This window comes from Dermacentor silvarum, chromosome 11 (genome assembly GCF_013339745.2).
Source record: "Dermacentor silvarum isolate Dsil-2018 chromosome 11, BIME_Dsil_1.4, whole genome shotgun sequence".
In the NCBI taxonomy this organism is placed as follows: Eukaryota; Metazoa; Arthropoda; class Arachnida; order Ixodida; family Ixodidae; genus Dermacentor; species Dermacentor silvarum.
Genome location: NC_051164.1, coordinates 119,990,354 through 120,010,427, shown reverse-complemented (window position 1 = coordinate 120,010,427; position 20,074 = coordinate 119,990,354). Strand labels below are relative to the sequence as shown.

General features: G+C 47.1%; 1 protein-coding gene across 1 annotated transcript; it reads right to left on the bottom strand.

Moving 5' to 3' along the window:
• Positions 1-17,058: 17,058 nt before the first annotated feature.
• On the bottom strand, positions 17,059-19,782 carry LOC119434032 (guanine nucleotide-binding protein G(q) subunit alpha). Its single transcript, XM_037701336.2, has one exon. It carries the CDS (start codon positions 19,622-19,624, stop codon positions 18,527-18,529), a length of 1,098 nt encoding a protein of 365 aa, XP_037557264.1. The 5' UTR covers positions 19,625-19,782; the 3' UTR covers positions 17,059-18,526.
• Between the last annotated feature and the right edge of the window lie 292 nt (positions 19,783-20,074).

The window sequence follows — 20,074 nt, the reverse complement described above, 5'->3', positions numbered from 1 at the left end:
GGCCGGGACCGCCGCCAACACGGCGGCCAACGCGCGGCGGCGTTCGCCGCATGTATCGCGACAAAGCGAACATCCTGCGTCGTGTCGCCGCGTCGTTACTTGACGCGTGAAGGGGATGCCAATAAATCATCATCATCATCATCATCATCATCTGAATCTCCGGCCAATAGACGTTGGCTCCGGCGGTTTCGGCAGCGCTCATTGGCTGAGGCGAGCTCGCGGGCTGAGTAGCTGGCGTCTGCTCGACGCACTATCGTTGTTGCGTCGTTTGCGTTCTTTCCGTCGCTCTTTTTCCATTTAATTTACAATAGATCGGTGGGGAATAATCTCAGTGTTACCACCACCGAGTATCCGCCTGTCAAAGCTCCAAGCAGCTGCGGTAGGGTCTCCGACTCGACTAGCGTCCGGAATGAGCGGGGCCGCTCATTCGGATGGATGGATGAGGCTGAACCCTTTAAATCGGGCGGTGGCATATGCCACCTAGCCATGACTATTAACCACGGTGTAAGAATAAGGAGAAGTGCTGACACTCTCCCCCCAACGCGCGCGAAAGCGCCGCTCGCTCGCGTCCAGATTATGTTCGGCTTATATACTTGTCGAGCTCAGCTGCAGTGCACGGCTACCGGCGGCAGACGACCGGCTCGGTTGTGCCCGCATCGCAGCCGACGGCGCCGCTAATATCAGCGCATATATCGCGGCTGGTGAGCGTATGTGATTCATTCCGAAGCGCCGTCAGCTTAAGTTTTCGAGTGAGCCTGAGAAGGCCTAGCGACGATATCGGCGCCGCCGAACGATCAGCGGCGGTGAGGCTGCCGTCGGTGCCAGGGTGACCACCCCTCGGTCACTGATTGGCCACTTCGCTGTACAGCTGCAGCACAAATGGGTCCCGGTCCCATCCTGTCTACGGTAAGGAAATCTCGCCGCTCGCGAGCGAAACCACCGTCAAACGGCGACCCGCTAACGGTGAGTTGGCGTGCCGGTAACGTAGACGGGCCTTAAGTGTGCACTTCGGCGTTCCTTGCATGTCCCTGTCTGGAAACAGTATACATCATTATCTATGATACCGTACAAAGCTGCACCACTTGCAATGGCCGGAGCACGCGCGAGCGATCGGCTGTTTGGGACGCATACGAGGCACAGGCACTCGCGGACGGCAACGCCGGAAGCTCGCTTTGTAAATGGCCTCCGATCTCACTCACATGGCACGGTGCACCATCTCGGAGGCTATATTTTGTTTGTCTCCTGCGTCTACCGCCACTTCCGCCGTCAGCGCTGCAGTCTGGCCTGCTCTAGGGTGCCTCGATGCCAGCGCCGCCGTTCAGGGTGGTGCCAACCTTTGACCGCCCCCGCGCCGCCGCTTTCTCGCTGCGACGCCATATTGTGTCACAGCGAGCCGTTGCGATTGCTTGGTGCCGGTGCTGAGTTCGAGGCACAGTGCGCGCGGATGCTTCGCGGACGCTTCTACTTGCTAGACAGTGTTCAGCCGCATGACTGACAAGCTATCAAGTGCATCGTGTCGACATGACGGGCTGTTGTGTTCCCAAGTGCGCCGGATCGACGCGTAAAGGACTGCGTTGTTTTCGCTTCCCCCGGGACCCAGAGCGACGGAAGAGATGGGAAGCCCAAGTAAAGCGCGATCACTGGAAGGCAACGGATAACTCCTGCATTTGCGAGGTAAGTGTCAAGAATGTTTAGACTACCGCACCGTGTTTTTAATTTAAATAAGAAAGTATTCTCTGATCCTCGCTCACGAACTAAGTAAGCACTGCACCGATGCTGTCTGAGTAGCGTATGGTTTGCGAGCGCGCGTCGCATAGGCTTTTTTCGTTTTGATGGGCGCAGTCTGTACCCTTATTTTAAGGACTGACGAAGATGCTTAGCCGCGAAATGGTCTTACATTAGCTACGAATCGTCACGTAAGCCACCTATTTTCCTTTTTCACGGGAAGCACACATCGTGTGTGTCTCTTGTTTCTTTTTTTTTTTCTTTTTTCGGTACTGGTTATTTGGGACTAAAGAACGCAGTGCTTCGTCTGGGGAGAGCGGCTGTTTTGTACGTGGTAAGCGAAACATTGTGATTTTCTCTGATTTCTCAGGAGATATCTTGCGGACCTCAGGGTGTTACGTTACATAGCTGATTTTTTAGACTTGTACATATTTGTAGCGTGGTGATCGTAAGCCGATGGTCATTCGTGCTCATTCCCGATCGTAGTGGGTACTGTGACGGTCTTTAAATGCCTGTGCACGGTATGCCCAGGTGTAGTAGAGTTAAGGGGCATCATGGGACCAAAATGTTTCGGCGCTTTCTGGCATGGTGTCTGTTGTAGCCTGTGCATTTCTTCGAAACGTGTGAAGCGAGGTAATACAGCATTGCTTCTGCTAAAATTTATTTTTAAGCACTGTAATGGGTTCTCTGTATTTACAAGGCAACTTTTCATATCAATAATCACTTTTGTTGTTTTACCTGTACTTAGAAACACTTTGAAGAGGACCAGTACGAGGGAAATCGACAGGATGGGCGCCGTCTGTTAAAGTCAACAGCCCTACATCATCATGGACTATATTTTCGAAGTGAAAAACATTGCTAATCTGTATTTGACTGTCTTAGTTTCATTTACGGTTTTTGTACGCGATATGTATGCAGTGTTGTTTATTTTTTCAATGTAGTTATCAGTGTTCTAATGGTTATTTATGAAATGTTCTGTACTCGCCATCGATGTGTTTGGCTGATGCGACGTATTCGATGGTAGCTGATGTATGTATTCTGGCTGGATATCTGGCTGGATATCTTGATTAATATTACCCGCGGTTGCGTTTTCTTGTTTGCATTCTTGTTTTCGATTTATATTGTGTGTAATAAGGTTGATGTACACACTTGAACCCTCCCCCCCCCCCATGTAATGAATAAATAAAAAAAAAAAACTCTCTCTATCCCGAATTGTGTGTCGAGCCTACCTTGCGAATTAATTTTTTTATCTCGTCTTTCAACATAACCTTCAGGCGCCACACAGTACATATAATTTTTCATGTACATATCTCTTTCATGATTGATTGTATTAGACATTATAAGTAAATGTATTTTGTGCATCGTTTGATTTCTTGTGTGTACTACGCAAGATTGACACAGACAAGTTACGTTACATTTTTTCTCTACAGCACTAACTAAACCTTATTTTCACATCGCACTTATTTTTACACCAGCTTAATCCTGTCAGCACACAGTTTTGTGGGCAAAAAAGCAAAAATTGCGCGTAGATATCGTCAAATAATTGCAACGAAAGCGAAGAGCACGCGCAACGCAAGGGAAACTAACCGCCGTGCGCGAGTGGCTCGCTACGGTAAAGGAGGCGTGACGTGTAAACCAAAATACAACAGCGAAAAAGAAAAACTTCCACACACAGGGGGTCACAAACCTTATATACCAAGCATCGAAGCGCAAAAAAAATAGTGCGTATTTTAAACATACACACGGCATATTAAATGTGATTGAATTAGGCAACTTGGGGCATGTTCCCGGCGCCATACATTTACGTCTTCGACCTTCGACGAGTTAACGGCTATTGGTTATAAAGATATGTAGATGGGACACCGATAAAAAAATCCTCATCAAGGCAAAGCACTTGGAAGCGCGCCGCGAGTAACACTTTACGAACGCAAGCGTAGCTGAGTCTCAGCTCGTGTGACACAATATGGCGGCGCCAGCGGGGTTGTCTCCACCCTGGACGGCGGCGCTGGGCATCGAGGCACCCTAGCCTGCTCGAAAGTAGCGACACTCTCCTCCACGCGCGCGCTTTCCTCCTCAATTCTCCTCGCCCGTCGGCTGCGCGCGCTGCGCACGGCACGCTATTGCGCCTGGGCTCCCGCGGACGGGCCGCAGAATACGATGGAGGCGCATTATTTTGGGCCAGTTGCGCGCCCTAGTGGCGCAGAGTATTTTGAAAATGGTGAGAACAGCACGGAGAATGCTGAAGGCAACGTTTATGATGAGGTTGGTTTCATCTTAAAGCCGTATGAATGACACACACTGATGTAAAAGGAGCTTTGAGGCGAGTTCTATACTCCAGTTATTTTTTTTGCCACATGATACGCTGCTTATTTACTTTTTGCATCTGATCTAGTATTGCTTGTCGCAGATCGCTCTATGTTTGGCAGTTTTTTTTTTCTTGTATGTGCACGCATGTGCACCGCAGGTATTATATTCAGTGTGCCTTCTTATAATGAATTACTGGCGAGAGCATCGTCCGTCCATGTGTTAGTCTCAATGTCAAAGTAGCTTTTGCGCTGTGGTTTCTGCATTGAATAGGACGGTTGCACAATTTCAGTGCGATGAAGCGGTGCCGGCAGCCACTCATCACCCACAATAACAGAAGCTGAGGAAAGGTATTTACAGATTATTCTTTAGGCGTCGGTGTCAATTATAAGCTTTAAAAAATACTCGGTATACCTATGGGAGAAGGCAATCTATATTTTTAGGCAAAAGATACGCCTCTGGAAAAGGTATTTTGATAGTTCACACCAACATACCTTGAAATTATGTAGTAGGATAGTTAAAATTGTGATTTGATTAGACATGAGAACAACATTTATCACACAAAAAACAAAAAGAATGGTCAGTACGATGCTTTATTGTCGTGCATGCGCAAAAAACGTTATTTGACAAGATACAGATAACGTAGAAGAGTACCATATAATATTCAGAATGAGAAACAATGCTAGTGTACAAATATGCCATGCAGTACGGATGGCAGCTGAGAAAAAGACATGCCCAAGAAAACAACAGTAGTAACATTACGCCATGGCACAAACCTACACCGTTTAATACATGATAAAGCAGTATCAGTGCGGCCGTAAGTTGACAGGCAATTCGTTCTTGCGCTAAGAGCTTGTCCTTTCCAAAAAGCGGCTCTGTTGCGATCAAAACGACACTCCACGTGTAAAAGATACCACGTTTTCTTTTGAGCCGAGCCACTATTTGCAAAGAATATGCCATACGCGAATGCTCAGGAGATTCGTTTCATACTGGGCGCGCATGCTCAATCGAGTCCTTAATTTTAAGAGCTGTATAGTTGGATACAGCCCAAGAACGAAGTGACAAACAGCCCTCAAAGCGTGTCTTCCAACCAAGGGTATCGACCGTTTGTCATGACGTCCTGCTTAATCCCCTAGCGTGACATCGCAGTTGGCTGGTACGAGCTTCTTCGAAATTCCATTAACCGCAACATCATTACTATTGGCCGCTGCCACCTACCGGATTGGAGGTAAATGAGTAAAAAGTTTTGAGTTCTGTCCGAGTGTAGTTGATGAAAAGCGCAAGTGACATTTACAAAATAGCTGTATATATGCACTGAACATTGGTGAGCTTGGCTTCATATGCCTCACAAAAAGCTGGCTTAACTGGTATAAGTGGCGTAACGAGTCTGACGCTTGACTGCTAAGCATACTTCGAAGGCTTAGGTAAAGCATTCGACTTAATAGAGGCAGCTGGAGCCCCTTTACGTCTTTCATAGTCAGTCACCACCACATCACTTCATGGTAGACACTGCAACACGCATACCAATACTTTGCGCAAGCCATCGCGATTTCCTTGCGGTATCGTAAAAACTGCATAGCCATCATCACGCTTCTTGCTGCAGTTATATGCGCAGCAGCACGGCATAGCGCCAGCAGACAGTGCTCGAAACAGCGTGCAATGTTAGCGCGCGACGTTCTCAGCCGAGCTGAGGCGCAAAATGGCGCGAACGAAAAAGCAAAACACAAGCAAAACGCACTCCTTTCCAAGCGCAACGGCAGGGAGACCAATCATCGTGCAGGAAAACGCGCCCAAGGCCGTCTGTCGCGGAGGGGACTCGCGAGGGGCGAGGAGGTCGCGCGCCGGCGGCGAAGTACAAAGAGTGGCGGTACTTTCCTACATCAAGGGACTTTAGCCTGCTCTAGGGTGCCTCCGGCGCTGGCATCGAGGCACCCTAGCCTGCTCGGTCTTGCGGCGCCGACCAGCGGCGCATTGTTCTCCACGCCGCCGGCCGCCGTCGCGTGCCGCCGGCCGGCGCCGAAAATCCGTCGGAAATCCGTTCCTATATAGTTGTAGCTGGTTCGGCGCCGTCGTAGAGGGCGCTGCGGTATGCGGTCCCAGCCTCGGCGGCAAGGCGCGTGCTGCCGCTGCTTCGTCTTCCTGCTTGTATGTGCGGTTGCGCTGTTTTGAAGGCACAATTTTTGCTCGCGTTCGTTTCATGAGCGTGTGCTTGGGTATTGTCGCCACGGGCCCTCGACGAAGGTGGCAGCGGCCTTCTGAGGGGCGTTTGAAATGGCTAGAAAGTGCTTCGTTCCGAACTGCAATTCTGGATACCTGACTTGTGCGGAACGTGTGCCTTTATTCAAAGCGCCGTCCGACAGCGGTCGTCTAGAGCAGTGGCGCCGTGCAAATCTGAGGGCAGACCGAACTCTAACGCCTACCGACCATGTCTGCACCAGACATTTTTCAGAGGATACGATATCGATGGCATATTGTCACGACGTCGAAAGCTCGAGGGACAAACGAAACGCACTTGTCGGCAGAGAGAGAGAGAATAAACATCTTTAATGTGTAAATGCAGCTTTGGAGAGGCGTCCTCATTCCAGAATGCCTTTAGCTCGGGCCGCGTCCTGGGCCCTCGCAATCAGCCGTTGCTGATCTTCGAGGTCGGAGCTGGCCAAGGCTCTCTCCCAAAGCTCGTTGGTGTGGTAAGGGTTCGGAGGATTGAGTGGTGCCTCTTTGCAGCCCCCTACTATGTGCCTCAGGGACCCGGGCTCTGTGCAGAAGCGGCATTGCGGAGAGAATTGTGTAGGGGCAGAGGCAGTAACAAGAACGGACGGTTTTAAAATAGCGCGCGCTAGTCACTGCTTCTTCTTCTTCTTGCTATGTTTTTCATAAGTGCCGATGTGTCTTATGCCGTCGTCATCGCCGCGCCAGACACGTGGCAATATTACGCGGAGCGCTCGATAGAAGGATTGCCACCTTATTTCCAAACTGTCCAAAGAACCTCACACGGTCAAATAAACCTCGAAAGCCGCTGCGGAAGAGAGAACCTTCTGTGTGCCGCAGTAGTTTGTGCAAATTTTGCTGCATGTAAAAGATATATACTGGGCGGTTTACTATCATGCACCAAGATTGGAAAATATGTAAATGTCACGTAGCTGGACAGAACCAAGGTAATGTTGTCTGCCGTGGCTTGGAGATAGTGAGATTATTTTTTTATTCCGCTTAATTACATAATTACTTTTATAATTGATTAATCAACTCTTTTAATGCTATAATTGGATAAAAAGTATGAGCAAGAGAATTGTACAGCAGCGTGCAAAACTCCCAATATAACTTTCTGTTGCTCAATACGTGATACATAAAAGTTTTTTTCCGAGCGTGAACGAAACCCGCGAATACAGCAATATTGCCGCGCGACTGGTCGCTCGAGGCACTTTGAGTGTATTCGTTAGCTTCTTTCATGCTCGGAAAAACACTTCTACGTAGCGCGTATTGAGCAATACAAAGCTGTATCGGGAGTCTTTGATGTTGCTCTACAATTTTCTAATTGACACTTTTAATATAATTATAATAATTGAGAAGTTGATCAATAAATACTGACTAATTATCTAATTAGGCGAAATGTAAAAAATAACCGAGTATCTCCAAGGGACGGCAACAACATTACTATGGTTCTGTCCAGCTACGTGACATTTGCATATTTTGAAATATTTTTGCACCCTGTAAAATACTGCTGTTTTCTGTGCATATGTGTGCCTGCTTTTGAAATTTGTTCCATCCTGGCTACTGAATTTTTTTTACAATGCGCGTGCGGTGTATATTACACGCTTGCATGTTTTATTGCGATAGCAATTATATGGACACTTCAACCGGATTTCTGCCGTCGGCGTCGCCGTCGCCGTGAGGTTCCGTATAGATAAAATCTTCGCCGCTCAGTTTCTGTTGAAGCGATAGACCGCACGTACCTTCGCCCGCTGCAGCGTATGGGCTTGCTGCCAGCGTTTTGACAGTCGTTGTCTGCAGTCATTCAGTGTGATCTATTCATGTTTGTTTGTGTGCGCTCACACCACGCTTGTTCATTCAGTTAGTAATAGTCGGGCCACATTTTCCAACGCACGCTACACATGTCATGCTGCCCGGATCGGCAGTGCAGCGCTACAGGTGTGTCCCTTCGCACGCGCTGCCCACGGGAAGCGCTTCTCATCAACACCACCGTTTCACGCGCGCCTTCTCGTGGTCATCGAGTCTCTCTTCATGTCGGTCTACTTACGCCGCAGCACATTTGCTTACTTAATCAGCTCATGTTTACTACAATTCATATTGCTACCAAAGCCGCTCACCTTACTTCGTATGACATTGCTGTGTTGCTATCACATTCATTGCTTCGCCCTTAGGGCAAAACTGTGACATTTTTTATACATTTTTCCATTGTGGGAGTGTATGAGACCGCAAGCTTCTGGGATGGTTATCACCTATTAAAATTATCGAGCTGCTTCATGCACAAGTTTTTTCGTATTGTGTCTAGGAAAAAAAATAGGGTCTATGGGATTATTGTGTGGTGGGTGTAAGTGTATTTGTGTACAGGCTGTAGCATGCATTGTCAAACACGCTTACATTGGCACATTCTCATATGCAATTTAAGAAAAAAGAAAGTTACCTCTTCTTTTTTAGATCCTGCAAGAGTCACTCAGTCCTCAATGGACGAAAGCCCAATGAATAGTATACACTGTCTATGTTAAGTGGAATTGGAATAAAAAATGCATTTGCTCAGGTTTTCTTTAGTAAACTGTGGTAGTGATGCTCTAATTCAAGATAGACGCGCCTGCCTTTGTCCCGCATAATAAATTCCCATTTGAAAGAGTTTTTACATAGCTGATGTGCATTCTCATCTTAAGTTCAAGCCATGAACAGTCACTTTGCTCTAGTGCATTGCATATCGGAAGCTTGCGCCGTTTCATTTCTTAATTTATATCGCAGCCACACTGAATTCGCGCAACGATGATTGAACGGTTTTCTGAGTGTGAATGGAAGCAGCGATAAGCATGAAATACATTTTCTGGTGCAGTCACTATTTTCTTCTGATCGAGGGGTAGCACGTGGGCTAACACTTTCATTTTTTTATGCTTGAATTAACGGCTAGACCTGACGAAACAAATTGCGCGCGCGAGGGCAACTTCAGTGTGCTTTGAGTGCTGCCCGATTGATCCGTGTTCACGTCATCCACGGCCTGCACAAGGAACCTTCATGTTAGCGAAGCCTGGTACACTTATCACTTTAATGTGAAATCACGATTTTTTTTCGCGCTTTGAGATTTACTCACTCCACTACGAATGAAAATTTAGCGGAGGCAGAGGAATGCCAAGCCGCCGGCGCCGCTAAGCTGGGACCGCTGGCCGCGGCGCCCTCTATCTGCTCGCAGCAGAGCTACTCGGTGCGCCCGCGCGCGGCCGAACATAATCTGGACGCTCGCTCGCGCGCAGTGTCAACACCTAAATATTCTTCCACCGTGCTATTAACATATTTTGTACTTTGTGGTGGGTGAAATTTCACCCCTGCCTTTTGATTTTATCCACCAATCAGATAACCTCTGTTTGGTTATTTCTACCCGCTTAAAGTCTATTTTGCCTTCACTGTCCCTAAACCCCAATGCTTTGAAAAAATCAGCCCCGTTGCTTTGCACTGTAGGGTTAAGCCCTTTACAGAAAAGTATGAGGTGTTCGGCCGTTTCCTCTTCTCCACACGCACAGCACAACGTGTCTATACCTTGGTACTTGACTCGGTACATCTTAGTCCGCAATACTCCCGTCCTGGCTTCAAACAACAAAGAGCTTCCCCTAGAATTATCGTAGATATTTTCTTTGGCAATTTCTTGCTTGAAAGTTCGGTATGTTCCCAGTGCTGATTTCGTCTGCATCCCTGTTTTCCACAGACCCCTCTCTGTTTCCTTAACCTTTTTCTTAACTGCTGTTTCCTGGTTTGCACCCCTCCTGCAGTCCAAATATTTGATTGACAGTTTTCTGGTCAGCTTCCTCCATTTTGTATCAACATTCCTCATGTACAAATGGAAGAAAGTGACGGTGGCGCCACCTGGATTTTCAATAAAAAATGCCTCAGCGCAGAGCCCTCGTTGGACCCACTCCCCCAATTTAGTACACTCTACTTTCAATTTTCAAACGGAGGCATTGCTTTCAAACATGGAGGAAGGAATCCTCCATGCTTTCAAAGCAGCATTGCCACTCCGGAGTTTCTCACTATAACACCTAGAGGGTAAACTAGCGCCACCGTCTATGCGAGTTTCTTAAAGTAGAGTGACCTAGAATTGGAGAGTGCCACTTGCACATCAGAATTGGAATTCTCCGCTCTTTCTGCGCATGGAGAGTGCCCGGAACGAGCGTCCAAAAGTGAAGCCAAACGACCGTAACGCTGCTTGGGGCGCTGCGATCATTAGGACACAGGCCGCCGTAGCTCAGAGGTAGAATGTCTGCTTCCCACGCAAGAAACCGGGGTTCGAATCTTGGCAGGAGACGATGTTTTTTTTCTTTTTTTCTTTTTACACTTGATGCGTTGATTTTTTTATTCTTTATACTCCTGCTTAACACCAGTGGCGCACCGACGGGGGGGGGGGGGGGGGTTGTAACCCCCCCCCCCCTTTTTGTTTAGCCCCTTTGCTTTCCTTACGCATTTGAGTGCTGCAACTAAGATGTAAGACGCGCAATCGTCTGCACACTCGCAAAAAGCGAATTTTTTTGACAATTTCCCGTGAAGAAATCGAAATTAGTGCTGTTTAGATGGTATCGGCAAACTGTAACCACCCCATACCCTGGCAGAGATCCTGGGTGCGCCTGGCTTGCATTGGTGTGGCAACTGACACTTTTAGTTGGAGGATTGGAAAACTTTTTGCGTCATGCGATTCGTGAGACGACGTCCTTTAATAGCGTGGCCATTCTATGATTAGTTTAGGGTCCCTTTAGGAAGAGAATGGTTTTATAATGTGGTACAATACCACACTGATATTGTAAAAGACACTCGGAATAGGAGCAGTTGCCGGCCTTGATTGTCAGGCTAAGCCCACCTGTTACTACAACCCACCAACGCCACTACTTACATAAATGTAGCATACTCTTGTAAGAGATTTGTTTGCAAAGCATCTAGCTGCTAATGACCTACTGCAAGTCGTGTGTGGATCAAACCATTTGCCAGTGTAATTTCACTCTACAGTAGCTTTTTCATATCATATCTGCAACATAATTCTGAACGTTATCGTACAGCATAAGATTTCGAGAGAAAGTATTGCTTAACTTTATAAAGTAAATGTGACCGAGGCAAAACAACGGCACATATGTTGCTATTTGAAATACCGAATCGCACATCTTTATTGTAAATCAAGTGTGGCTTACTCACTTTTTTTCTTCACTGTTGTATTACAGAGCAAACTTCTGTGGGCAGCCAGTGGTATCCAAGAGGGAAGGGACCTGGATTGCTGTGGTTACTGCAGCTACGTCTTATTTTATGTGGTCACCTTTTCTACTGTATTAAAAAATTTTGTAAAATCATTGTGCATGTCCTTTAATTTAATAGTCAATAAAGCCACTTTCTCACAAAGTCAGGCAATTTTTTTCTGTATGTTGTTATGCACATTTGCTTTGGATGTGTATTGCACATTTGATATATGTTAAACAATTTTATGCGTTATTATAAATAATATAATGTAATGCTTCAATTTATTTTTCAGTTCTATATAGTAACATATGTACTATGAAGCTAGCATACGGATGCATGGTATGCTGAAGAAGTGGCCATTAATATATTGCTTACCAAGTCACTGTAGGATGACAATCTATAAATGCTGCTTTAAAGACAGCTATAAAAGCCTGCATATTGTTTCTGAAGCCATTATATGTTATGACTTTGGAAACAATATGCAGGCTTTTATAGCTTAATTAACAATTTTGTTAGACGTCCCCAGAATTGTGTTATAATTATAACAGAATTATAACAGAATTCTGGGAACGTCTAATAAAATTCTTAGCTTGTTCTTATCAAGATGTTTTATAAAAGCCTGCATAATGTTTCCAAAGCCATTATTACAGAATTCTGGGAACGTCTAATACAATTCTTGAAGTTGTTCTTGTCGAGATGTTTATCAGCCAACTTTTAGAGTAACGTTAACAGAGCTTACTGAAGTAACTGTAGACCAGGGGCGTAGCCAGGGGGGGCTGATGGGGCTATACAGCCCCCCCCCCGCCGAAATGTTTTCGTGCTGGCATGCACCACCGACCAAAACTACCACCGACGCCTGGAATCATTCTGGATTTTGTCTACAATGTCTTTTTCGCGCTCGAAAAGACATTTTGGCACGAACATTGGGAAATCGGGCTGGATTTCGTAGCAACGCCCTTGCACCCGAAGTCACGTAATGCAAGGAGCCCCATCCGAGCACAAACTTTCAAGGACTTTTGATAGCGAGCGGGCGCGTTGAGGCATCTTGCAGCGGCCGCGGAATCTACGGAGCGCATGGATTTCAATTACGAAACTTTATGTGTATAAAGTTCTCATAAACTTTTGACGCGAAAGGTACACTGACATTTCCAAAGACGTGCTTTAAAAGTTTTTCAATTCTGGAACTTTATGGGGTTAACGTTCTTATAACTTGGGCGACATGCGCGCACTGGAGCCCTCGTGTCCAAGTCGTTCCAGAAATGGAAGCACGCGCTCGCAATCTTCCACACACACGAAAATACTAAATATCACCGTGACTGTCAGCTAGCAGCTGATAATTTTCTCCTGACATTTTCAGGAAGCGTGCCCAATGTGATCGCCCTGATTGACCAGCTCGACCAGGGCAGGCAAAGTAAAACATGAGAAAACAGAAAAAAGTAAACGACCTATTATTGTTTTTTTTTTTTTTTTTGCGGGCGACAAGGTCTTGCTCTCCGTGGGCACAGGGAGAGTGATTTAAGCATAGCCCCCACTGAAAATACAGGTATTTTCATAGCGCTTCTTCGCAGGTGAGCTGATTGTGGACATACATACCTGAAGAACCATTTGGAAAGTTGCCCCAGTAATGCCTCGTATTTAAGCCCAGATGCACAAAACCAAATTATAGAAATTTGTGGCGAAATTATCAAAGAAAGCCTAGATGCAAAAGCAGGCTGCTTCTCCATACTTCCTGACGAAACGATGGACATCGCTGGAATCGAACAGCCTACTGTTTGTGCAAGGTACCTAAACAAGTATGCCAACGACATTGAGGGAGTGTTTTAGGTTTTAGCACCGGAATAGATGCCCATCTCTCATTGCGACTGCAGGTTCTATGTAAATGTGTAAATACTGCTGCAGATTCTAGTCACCCTTCCAGTGACCCCTGCCAGCGCAGAGAGAATACTTTTTAACAAGAGTTTATTAAAAAAAAAACTACTTGCACTCTACAATGTCTGTGGAACGCATGGTTAAACTGGTGCTTCTATACACCCACAGAGACGTCGACATCAATGTGTCTGGAGTCATTGACCGCTTCGCTCAACTTTCCTGCCGAGAGAAGTTTGTCCTTTAGATAGCGAAGCAGCGAAAATCAATGCAAGTAAAGAGCTCTGTTCCTTCAGGTCCATAAGCTCTTAATTATGAAAACGTATGACTGTTCATTAGCTTTTAAAACTGCAGAAATTTTTGCTATATTCTAGCAGTTAGCATCATGATCAAAATAATCATGCGAATATGAAAATTACTAGGACATCAATAACCAATTTTGACAGACCTTGCTCATTGAAAGCCTGGCCCCACGCAGTGTTTCCCAACAAACACACTCGGATATTGGGTAGTTCAACTTGCCGCATCATCTGTGGCTTTCCTTTGTCCTTTACTTTCCTTTTTGGCTACCTGCTTTTACTTACTTTTTGAAACAAAGCAATAGCCTTCTTTGATTTTGGGTGCAGCATAATTGTTGCCGCTGTGCACTTCATCACCCCACCTAGTTTTCTGCCGTTCTCGACTGCGCTTCCCTTCTCTTGGTATCCATTCTGTAACTCTAACGGTCCACTGGTTATCCATCCTACGCATTATATGGCCTGAAAAGCTCCATTTCTTTCTCTTAATGTCAATTAGAATATCGGCTATCCCTGTTTGCTCTCTGATCCACACAGCTCTATTCCTGTCTCTTAATGTTAGGGCTAACATTTTTCGTTCCATCGCTCTTTGTGCGGTCCTCAACTTGTTCTCAACCTTCTTTGTTAACCTCCAAGTTTCTGCCCATATGTTAGCACCGGTAGAATGCAATGATTGTACACTTTTCTTTTCAACAACAGTGGTAAGCTCCCAGTCAGTATTTGGCAATGTCTACCATATACGCACTCAACCCCATTTTATTCTTCTGTAAATTTCCTTCTCATGATCAGCGTCCCCTGTGAGTAATCGACTTAGATAAACGTACTCCTTTACAGACTCTAGAGGCTGACTGGCGATACTGAATTCTTGTTCCCTTGCCAGGCTATTGAACATTATCTTCATCTTCTGCATATTAATGAACCCCACTCTTATATTTTCACGGTTGAAGTCCTCAATCATTTGTTGTAATGCGTCCCCATTGTTGCTGAATAGGACAATGTCATCTGCAAACCGAAGGTTGCAGAGATATTCCCCATTGATCCTCACTCCTAAGCCTTCCCAGTCCAAGAGTTTAAATACTTCCAGTGAATAGCATTGGAGAGATTGTGTCTCCTTGCCTGACCCCTTTTTTGATAGGTAACTCTCTACTTTTCTTGTAGAGAACCAAGGTAGCTGTGGAATCTTTGTAGACATTTGCCAAGATATTCAGGTATGTCTCCTGTACTCCTTGATTACGCAATGCCTCTATTCTTCCCCTTTCCCTCTCCCCAAGCGTAGGGTAGCCAACCGGGCACGTCCTTGGTTAACCTCCCTACCTTTCCCTTCTCGTTTCTCTCTCTCTCTCTCTATGACTGCTGGTATCTCTACTGAATCAAATCTATGAAAGCCGTATAGAGAGGTTGATCATACTCCACAGATTTCTCGATTACCTGATTGATGACATGGATATGATCCATCATAGAATATCCCTTCCTGAAGCCAGCCTGTTCTCTTCGTTGATTGAAGTCAAGTGTTGCCCTGATTCTATTGGAATCCCTTACATACGAAACTAAAAGCCCAGAATTTGAATTTTTTTAGCTAAGCAGGGGTGACACCATAACTGCTCCATCTCACAATTTTAACATGTCGAATAAAGTGAACAATTAAAAAAGCTACTTGGTGAATCTTTTCAATGTATTGTCTACGGCGAAAATAAAACTTGACTGATTGAATTTATAGTTATCCAGGACATTGCAATTTGCCGTAATGTCCGCCTTTTCAGATAGTCTATTTGAACCAAATTAAAAGGGCGAAATTACCCTTTCAATGTTTTTTTTAAATTATTATTCACTAAAATAAATGAATAAATAAAATGTGGTGTACTGCAGACCTACCTGAATTGCAGCGTGGCAAGTGGCTTCATGCCCTAAAAACAGCAAGGAGAGTGGGAGAATGAATATCAGACAGGACAAGGCAGTGTTCGCCACGCTTTTGCCCCATTTTTTCATCACTAACGTGGTTACGTGGCCTGTGTGGGATCCATCCCATTCAGTATGAATTAAAGCGTTGGAACGCATACAGTCCAGTGCTGTGAGGTATCCCCTGGGGTACAATCGGTTCGATAGTGCAACGGTTATAAAAAAGAACTCTAGAATGTGCTCCTTTAACCTCAAAAAATCGTCTGAAGCTTTTTTACGCAATATACAATAATTGAACTAGAATCATGGCCTCATCATATTTGCGTCCTCCATATTACTTAACTATACGAAGAGACCATGTGTTCAAAAAGTTAAGGAGTACCTCCCCAGGACCGACCTTTTATAAGTTTTCTTTCTTGTATAGCACTTATTGAGCAACAGAAAGCTGTATCGGGAGTTTCTCATGTTGGTCTACAATTTTCTCATCGACACTTTTCATCTAATTACAATAATTGAGAAGTTGATTAACTAAGACTAATCATCTAGTTAGGCGGAATGCAAAAAAAATACTCTATCTCCAAGCGACGGCAAACATTACCTTTGTTCTGCCCAGCTATGTAGCATTTGCATATTTTTAAGGTTTTGTCCAAGTTCAGTGAAACACCCAATACAGCACAAACAAGGTCCGAGTCAGGAGAACGACGACACCACTCTGATATTCATCTCATTTTACTACGGACACAAGACGCATAAAAAATATAGGAAGCAATATATATTACAATGCGCAAGACATAACAAGCTTCCAAAGACTATGCGACCAGCAAGGACCACTACTTTATTTTCTTGAATGGTTGGATAATGCATAAAACTCATTTCTTGTATGCTTATCTGCCGGTAACATATATCCTATTTGCTTCTTCTTTACGCACGCATACTGAGGCACCACTTTGAAGGGCCAGCTGTCAGATGACGCAGGTGCGCAGCAGTAGAGCGCACTATAGAAATAGCCTCAGAAATCGTGCTGTAAAGCTTGCGACGCTCATATATGCAAAAAACGCCACAAAACAAATGCCTGTCAATGCAGCCATCACAAATACAAACACGAGATCTGCGCAGCTGAATACGACGGCCAACAGCAGCAGTGCGCACCAATCCACCTACAATGAGCTGCTCGGTCCACTCCGATCGCAGCAGTTTTCATTGTTGCGGCACGGGGAAAGCTGATGGCCGTGGGGGGACGGGTGTTGTGTGCAGGGCACGTATTAAACGATTGGCAATAAGACGCGCACTGACATACAACGATATGCGGGATATGAGCCACAGAAGCAACAATTTCTTTCTTTTGCTTGCTAAGGCGCAGCCAGGATAACAGATCTGTGTATACTGGGAAATTTTAATGGCCATGATATGAATGGCGAGGAGCGATACCATCGATCGATCCTCCTTAATTGATCACTACAAATATATGAACAAACTAGCCCTTAAAATATATACTGGTGCGTTTCTGTGCACATGCAATTTAAGACAAAGGAGCGGGGAAACCGTCCACAACTATAAACTTGTTTTATTATACATGAGGAACAGTTAGACACGCGAGTGCGACAAAATCATCATCGTGGTGGTTTGGTATATAGTGCAATACGGCACCTGAGCAATGCTGTTGATTTGCCCGTTTGGCATAACAGGCAAAACATGTATAGACATCCACCACATTTCGTTCAGGGATGCGCCGACCAGTGCAACCGGCACCCTTCGATTTTCGGGAACGGTCGAAGGCGACGTGTACCCTATCAGCTTGCGTGCACATCATACAAAGAGGTTTATTCAGATGGTTATGGCCGAAACTAAACTGTAGAAGCAGTTTCATTCGTTCTAATTGATTAACGTTCAGTTCCATGGAGCGGTGTTCGTGGCCAGAAACGTTTTTCGGAGGAGGGAGGCACGTGCCCGGTGTGGCCACTGTTCAGTTCAAGTCAGCTATTCGTCGGCTGCAACCTCCACTGAACGGATTGGCTGGCTCAAGCGAATACAAGCAGGGTCGCCGAGCGGTACGATGTTTTCGCTCCGCAACCGATAACACGGAGACCAGTCAAACCAAGTTTTGTCACCGTCTTCGGCACGAAAGCCCGTCTCGTAGACTGCGATGACTCGTGGGTCGCGTCGGCATGCACACAGAGCTCAACTAGACAAACACAGCTGATATCGCAGTTATCAAGTGCAGTAATCAACTTTGCTGATGGTGTATATTTTCAATGGCGTCCGCCCGGCCTGTTGGCCAGTAACGTTCTAATCCTCCACAGTGCTGCAGAGAAGGTCTCGGCGGTGCTGGTAAATGCATGCGCACGCACACACACACACACATGGCCAGTGGCACAGCAGGGTGCACATTCTGGGATCACAAGCCAGTTAAATATATTAAACATGCAAGAAATGTCTTTAGACAAATTGTGCACAAAAAAATTTTCCACCTGTTGCGTCCATGCCGAAATCTGCTAGCTGGTATGTCAAAGGTGCTATCAGTTGAAGGGCGCGTGCATTCTTGTGTTTGGGCATCGGAGAAGACAACATCAACAACAACACGCAGCACACATTGAAGAACATGTTTAGGTTCACTCACAGACAGTGACGTATCCTACATCAAAACACAACACGGCAGATGACAGGCAATCTTTACGGATCAACGCCGCCGATGAAACTGAGAGATGAGAAACATTTCACAGCCGGCATTCTCAGCTTCCCTCAAAAAAGCGCCACGACCTAATCGTTTACATGTTGAAAAACATGGTGTGAAGATGAGCACGCAGCAATTGTTTAGTGCACTTTGTTGATTGTAACTACATTGAAACAGGAAAACAGAAATCACAAGGTTGTGTTCATTTTTCTAAGCACAGTGCACTTACAGGAAGAACGCCCTCGATATGAGCGCCGGATCACAGTCAACAAGCGCGCATTCCTGAACGGCCGACCCTCCCAACTGGTGCGCCGAATCAGGCCGGCTCCAGGAAGGGCTCTTGTCAGGCGGGCAACTGGAAGGCCGCGGTTGCCGCCGCGTTGCTGGCTGTGGACGCGTCCGACGGCTGCCGGCCCCTTGTGGGGCACGAGCGCAGGCAGGCGATCTCGCGCAGCGTGGGCAACACGTACTTAACGTCGTCTGTGTCGATGGCGCATGTGAAGAAGTAGTAGACGGGCCGCTCGGGCTTGAGCTCAGCGAACAAGCGGCGCAGGAACTCGCGCGCCGCCTTGGCGTCGCCCGGCGGGCCCCGGTACGCCGAGAAGTAGGCGCCCAGCGGCGAGCGCCTGATCTTCTGCTCCAGCAAGTCCTTCTTGTTCAGCAGCAGCAGCAGGTGCGACTCGGCGAACCACGGGCTGGACGCGATCGTGCTGAAGAGAGCGCGCGCGCGGTTCATCTTGTCCGGGTCGTCGTAGTCGGATAGCGGGGCCACGAATATCACGGCACTCACATCCTCGAAGCAGTGGATCCACTTCTTGGGCTCCGAGCGCTGTTCCCCCACGTCCACGAGCCGCACGGGGTGGTCGTCCAGCTGGAACGCGTACTCGAGCACCCCGCGCGACGGTGTGCGCACGCGCAGGTAGTCCTCGCGCGACGGCACGTAACCGGGTCGCGTGACGCGCTGCACGTCCGGCAGGAACGGAGGTAGGCCGCCGTACTCGGCACGACGCGCGTAGCACTCGCGCACGCCGGCGTCTTCCCAGAGGCGCCGCAGCGCCTCCGACACGGGCTCCGTGAGCGGTGGCTCGAGCGTATCGCAGCGCACGCTGGCCAGCATCATGGCGCTCTCGGCGTTCGACGGGTCACTGTACGCAATGCCCAGCGCGTCCATGGCGCGCACGATACGCTGCATGGCGCCCAGCAGAGCCTGGTAGACACTACGCACGTGCTCGGCGCGGTCCTCCCGCGCATCGCCCTCCTGGATGAGGCGGATCTGCTTGAGAAACGTCGTCTTCCCCGCCTCTTCGGGCCCCAGCAGCAGGAATTTGGATTCGCGGCCGGCTTCGAAGCGCTCGCGGCTCAGCTGCCGCTCGATCTCCTCGTTCACCCGCCGCTGGAGCTTGGCCTCCTCGCTGAGACAGCAGGACACCGGAGGAGCCATGGCCGCGATCAACAAGTGGTCCGGACGCCCATCGGTCGATCACCCTACTTCCCCAAAATATCCCTATGGTTGTGTAAACACACCTGGGGGGAAAAGCCTTCCCTACTATATAGGGTCCTGCATATTTCGCTTAACGCGTTCGAAAAAAAAAAAAAAAGATTGCGCTTACCGCTGCACTATTCTTGCTGAAAATTTGCAGAAGGATCGCATTTTGGAGTGTCGTTCAGTGTAACACTTGTCACACTCAATAGCCTGGTTTTAAAGAAAAAAGTGCAAATTCGCCTTCGCTTATGGGGAAGTGAGCTGCTGCCGCGACTGAAGCATAAACTTGTGTCGCCGCCTGCCGGCAGGAGGACGGAAAAAACTGTGAAGGAAAAAAAGCCCAGTTTTTTCCTTCTTCCATGGTTCCAGGCACGCGTCCATCCCCACCAGTCCAACGTGTACCTTCAG